Source organism: Vanacampus margaritifer, chromosome 2 (genome assembly GCF_051991255.1).
Source record: "Vanacampus margaritifer isolate UIUO_Vmar chromosome 2, RoL_Vmar_1.0, whole genome shotgun sequence".
NCBI classification, from domain to species: domain Eukaryota; kingdom Metazoa; phylum Chordata; class Actinopteri; order Syngnathiformes; family Syngnathidae; genus Vanacampus; species Vanacampus margaritifer.
Genome location: NC_135433.1, coordinates 39753056 through 39759055, shown reverse-complemented (window position 1 = coordinate 39759055; position 6000 = coordinate 39753056). Strand labels below are relative to the sequence as shown.

Here is a 6000-nt window from a genome sequence, read left to right as displayed (position 1 = left end):
TGTGGTCTGGGGACTTTTCCCCATTGCGGCATTTCATATAGGAAAAGCGTTTTGGAAAATGAATGAATGTATGAGCTTACGTTACAAATTTACCTGCTTTTATCAACTTACTCGTGTTTATCATACAAAGGGCTACATTCACATATTGCCTACTTTTTCGTATTTGAACTATAACTTTAATGGTAGGCTATTTTCCCTATGAATGGTTGTATTTTATTCTTACTCCTTTAATATTTTTTCTTATTATTTATAGTCAAACACAAAAAAAATCATTTTGATCAGTATCAGCAGAATAGGCCTACCTAGCCTACAATGTGATAATTTTTTTAGCAATATTGCCCAGCCAAATTTTCCAGCTTCATAGTGTCATTTAACCGTTAACAGTTGAACATGTATTATTTTGCAGTTCAATTTATTTTTGACCTAAGACTGAAACTATTGTGAAGCATGTCAGCAGGTTTACGGTAAATTTGGCAAACGGATGGAATGTACAACACAACCTTTGCGGCTAAATACAAAAGAAGGCAGGTGGCAACTTTGTCTCCATCTAGTGGAGAACACAAACGAGGACCCAAAAAATAAAATAATAATAAAATAAATCGAACTCTATTGTGCTGTATATCCAATCATCTGCTTTTAATACAAAGTCAAGATATTATATCTACATCTATGTTGGAAAGGAAAGAACAGGTACAGAAGTGAAGGAGGATGGCCCTCAACACACAATCTTATCATTACGCCTCGTGTGTGCATCCTCACTAGTTCTCTTGACACAACAATTGGTTAGAAAGCGAAGGAATTACATATGTTCATATATGTCACGCACTGTCAAGACTTCTAAACCTCACATCGACTTCATATCGGAATAATTTTTAAAATGCAGGGCGAGTAAAGTGTGCAGCTGAGCCATCTGTCCCAAAAAATACACCTGCTACCGTGTGCTTGAGCAAACTACATCTGAGAGTCTCCTCTGATGCCCCCTGACCTTGTTGCTATGATTACCCACAATGTTGCTATGGTGGTCAAACAGGAGGGGGGGGGGGGGGTCATCCAAAGGTCACCGCTGTAAACTTAAACTAGGTCTTCCTCTAAAATACATTTCTAGATAACAGTTGGACATCAGTGATCAGTATGAAAGAGCACCCTACACAGAGGGCATACTTTGTAATAGAAGTAAAAAAAAAAACAAAAAAAACAAATAACATAACGTCACCAAAATGAAAAAAAAACCCCACATATATTGGTTATAGTTACTAGCTAAATACTCCAAATTGATCAATAAAAACAAAGCGTAACAAAATAGATTCATAAATATCTTTAAAAAAAAAAAGTCACATGAAATAAATATGACACAATAAGGCTTGTTTTTGCGACATTAAGAACCACATCACATCCAATCCCGCCGTTATATCTTGTGCTCGGCCGTGTTGTCGGACCGTATGTACAAAATTGGGTTCAATCTCATCAATTTGTTGCAGTGACAACACTGTGCTGCTCAAGCCACCACGCGGGATCATTTCATCATGATTATCCGACAAATTAAATCCCAGCGCCAAGGAGACGCATCGGTTGGTTCGGGATGTTCTGTACATGGAATTTTAATGGGTCAACTAAGTGGCAGGGAGGGAATTTTAGTACAGTGGTGCCTCAATATTCACTTTGGATTTTTTATCGTGACAACACTTGTAACTTAAAACACAGACATTAGAAAAGTCATTAATCCGATCCAGGCTCCTCATAAAACAAACCAAAAATGTGAAAACAAAAAACTATACAGTTTGTGCTTCATGATTATTTCATTGTGACTCCTTTTGCTGTGAGTGACTTGGCCACCGGGGGCAGTGTAGCAAACTAAGAAGACTTTCACAACTACTGTAAATGACTCGAGTGTAAAATGAATGTTTTTGGCTGAGGATAAAGAAAACGCCTGTGTGCACCATCATTTGTTGTTGTTTAAAGTGTGACACTCATGCAATGCGTTAGCCCGTCTACGGCATTTTGCATTGTTTGTTAGCATTAAGCTAAACAGACTTACCTAAAGCAGAGCTATCGGTTGTTCGAAATATATGTGTAAATTCTCGTTGTTTTATGTTTATTTTGACAATAAACTTCCACTATGAATGGCAATAAAAATATTTTTAAAAAACTCTTTTGAAGAATTATTAAGTTTCTTCCCAAATACTTATTTTTTGCAAAACAACAACAAAAAAATCATCCAAATGATGTCTCGTTTCTTAAAAACCTTGTTAGTCGGTCCACTCATATATCAAGGCACCACTGTATGAATTTTTTTTTCTGCCCGCCATCCTCTGAGACTGAATTCCAATGTGGTGCACTTCAAGTAGGCTCGCTTTCATCCTCATTTTAACATTATGTACGATAATAGCATTTAAGCATGTGAGCGAAGCAGCATGTTAAAAACACAAATCAGCGTAAGGCAATGATAATGAAAAAAACAAAAACACGCACACACAAAACATGAGACAAAACCGGAAAAGTCTTCGAACAGCATCCCTGTCAACGAGCCCCCACTGGAGCCGACAAAACGGGCCTGGCATGAGGAAGAGGAGCAGGACGACGTTGAAGGAGCGATACAAGCGAAACAGCGAGCAAGCTTCGTCGAAGGCGCCGGACGACGGCGGCCAGCCCGGTCCGGAATTTTCAGAGTCTCTCTTGGGCCTGACATCACAATTCCTGCTTGAGGGCCACGCGTGATTGGCTCGTGTTGGCACTGTGCGTCGGGTATCGGGAAGGTCCACTCGCTCGGTGTCGCGGTCGAGTCCCAAGTGAGGCAGAAGCGGACCACCTGCTTTGGTAAGCAGCAGTTTTGACACCTTAGAAAGAGACTCACGTACACATAGAAACGTCGACCTCTTGTAACCCATGAGTACACCAAACCAATAGATACAAAGTTGAGGATAAAAAGCCCATGAAGGGTGCAGCAAATATCCAGGCTCTTTGTGTGTGTGTTTCTTTTCGTACGTATACACAGAGAGAATCATCAATTCCTGTTCTCGTATTTCACTGGTATTGGAGATAGCTGACCACGACACATATGTATTATTATACGTCCTTCACACTTGGAACACTGAGGTAAGTATATGGATTACACATGGAGAGTCTAGCGCGGCTCTTCAGCAGGAAGAGTGCGGCCGTTGTTAGACACAGACTTGTTGTAGTTTTTTTTTTTCTTCGTTTGTTGTTGTTGTCCTTGTTGGTGTGGATCTTTCCGTTTGGGCTTTTCGTCTTCTTTCCGTTGTGTCGGCGCTTATGTTGCTTATGTTGCATAGTGGTCAAAGCTACCCAAGTACTCCAGAGCAGCCTGGTAGCAGAACTGGTACTCGTCCTGTAGGAAAGACAAGCATTTTCTATTTGAAGTATCTTTTTTGTTGAGCTTTAAAAAAAAAAAAAAAAAAAAAAGGTTTAATGACTCTTTTGCACAGAAATAAAACTTACAAAAAATACTTCTTCTAATCTTTTCTCTTTAAAGCTGAAGCCAACCTTAAACATTTCTTGACAATAATATGTTATATGTGACCTTATTAGTCTAAACATGACATTCTGATTAATATTAAACTGTGGAATATGAGTTATGCAGCAAAATCCAGCCGCCCCCCCCCCCCCCCCATCTCTGGGGGCGGCCATTTTGCCACTTGCTGTCGACTGAAGTTGACATCACAGTTGCTCAGGGATCAGGCAACGACCAATCACAGCTCGCCTGTTTTCTTAAGCTGAGCTGTGATTGGTTATTACCTGAGACCGGAGCAACTGCGACGTCATTTTCACTCGTGGCAAAATGGCCACATTCATATTGATAAAAACTGCTGGGTTTTGCTGCTTAACTCATATTCCACAATTTAATTTGAATCAGAATGTCATGTTTAGACTAGTGAGGTCACATATAACATATTATTGTCAAGAAATGTTGAAGGTTGACTTCCCCTTTAAAACATGCATACTGGTAAACATGTAGACAAAAAAAGAGAGGAGAAGAAAATCATGAAAAGAATGTGATAAGGTCTGTTTTCATATTAAGTGCTCTGATACCAATATACCGATACCACTTTTACAGTTTGGCATTTGGAATAGGAGCCATATCAGCCGCATGCAAATATTTTATATATATAAAGATAAAGACAAAGAAAAACATTTTTACTGAAAATCCTTGTGCTACAAACTACTTGTTGAAAGAAATGTACGATAATGTACGGTATAATGAGTTATGACTCTAAAAATGGTTTGGTTTAAATAAAACATTTTTATCACAATTGCAAGATGTATTGGCATTATCAATTACTGTATTGGTACTTGGCCTTAGGCTCTCAAATGAAAGTAAGTGATTGCATCTTAAATTCTGATTCTGGTGGTCCAGTGAGTGCATTTTTCAGCTTTACAAATGTGGAATGACAGAAAATGCATAATTATTTGCGCGAAATTAACATGCTTGTATTCACATACATAGGCTAGCATAGTCAAAAATGGCCAAACGGAATCATAATAAAAATGTAATCATGTAACTTAAGTACTAATATTTTCCATCAGCCTTTTGCGTCGCTGCTATGTGAAAAACACTTATGTCCATTTGTTTTAAACATTTTTGTGTTTTTGGGAATACACTGATGTCCGAAAAGCTTAAAAATGTCAAAAATGAAAAAAAATGGACATAAGTGTTTTTCACATAGCAACGACAATATGAATAAGTTTAAAGCATAATTTCAGGTCACAACTTAGTGGGTGTTAGCGGGGCTTGCTTTGGATGCCCTTCCCCCCCCAGGTGAATGCCCGGGGCCCTTGCCCATTTATGCACCCTCTATGCACGCCACTGGCTCAAATGAACTGATATTACATCAGAATTTGGATTTGGGCGTAGTATTTTTTTTAAAAAGTGCCTTTTTTTGTTGTTGCCTTTTCGTGCAACTGCTTTTTTTGGGGGGACATTCTAATGGCATGTAAAGATCTGAAATATTTTAATACAGCCCTTGTACTGTATCATCAAAAAGTAAAATAAAACTTGAATTGCGAAGGCTGCTGTGAGAATAAGATGTGGATGTACCTCCGTCTGCACCATGGCTGGTCTCTGTGTCCGCAGCATTTTGACAGTCTGGAAAATGTCCACTGCCCCTTCGTAGCGCATCCTCTCCAGCACAATGCTCAGAGTGATGAAGACCCCCGTCCGACCCACGCCAGCACTGCGGCCGAAATAGCAATCGTTGAACCCGAGCGCCATCTGAAGGAGGACGGTTATGTGCCACAACTCACCTGCAATGCACACTGATCGGTCCATCCTGGCCAAATTGCTCTTTCGTTTTGTGCACTTGGCCAATGAAGTCGATGAAGCCTTCGCCCGATTTTGGCACGCCTTGCTCGGGCCAGTCAGTGAACTGGAACTGACGGACTGTTCGTGATTGGCCGTCCTGAGGGTAAGATGGAAAGTCAGTTGTATAGCACACTTTTCACATGACGTTCTCACAAAGTGGTCACAAAACAATATATGGTTAATTTTTAACGCCATTTTCACTGAAGCAATCCCCTTCACTCCCAATTGTTTTACTGTATTTTGACTGATTTTGCAAGGCCCACAGAATATTGTGTTCTATTGCTATAAAAACATGGAACCTACCAAAATAAAGATTCAAGTCTCTTCTTTCATCAGGAAAATAGTATATTTGTATCTGTTTCTGTTTTGCAGCAATTAGCATTAGAATATAGCTAAGTTTCATCATTATTCACAAATCAGTTTAAAACAGTGGGGAAAAGAGCTTGTTGCAACATGGCCCTGGGTTGATCTCTTATACTTTGCTGCCACCTGCTGGCCGTTTTTTGTAATAACTACCATTGCTTCAACCGTTCTCTTCAATTCAGAGGCTGCATCAAAGCCTTCTGTATGCTCTAGCATAAACCCCCATAAAAAACGTATAAATACGTCTTTGGGAGTGACGGGCAAATTATTAAAAAATGCATTTGTACATTTTTGGGTTTGAATGAGTTAAGCACAATTCA

The 6000-nt window shown here is 39.4% G+C and overlaps 1 protein-coding gene across 1 annotated transcript in view; it reads right to left on the bottom strand.

The window, feature by feature from the left end:
- Window positions 1-609: 609 nt before the first annotated feature.
- LOC144044846 (receptor-type tyrosine-protein phosphatase S-like) overlaps window positions 610-6000 on the bottom strand; it is a 125714-nt gene continuing 120323 nt past the window's right edge. The window contains exons 34-36 of the mRNA XM_077559505.1: window positions 5260-5414; window positions 5054-5189; window positions 610-3346 (exon numbers count right to left, since the gene is read on the bottom strand). Of these exons, the coding sequence (XP_077415631.1) occupies window positions 3278-3346; window positions 5054-5189; window positions 5260-5414 (360 nt within the window). The 3' untranslated portion in view covers window positions 610-3277. The remainder of the gene's footprint in view (window positions 3347-5053; window positions 5190-5259; window positions 5415-6000) is intronic.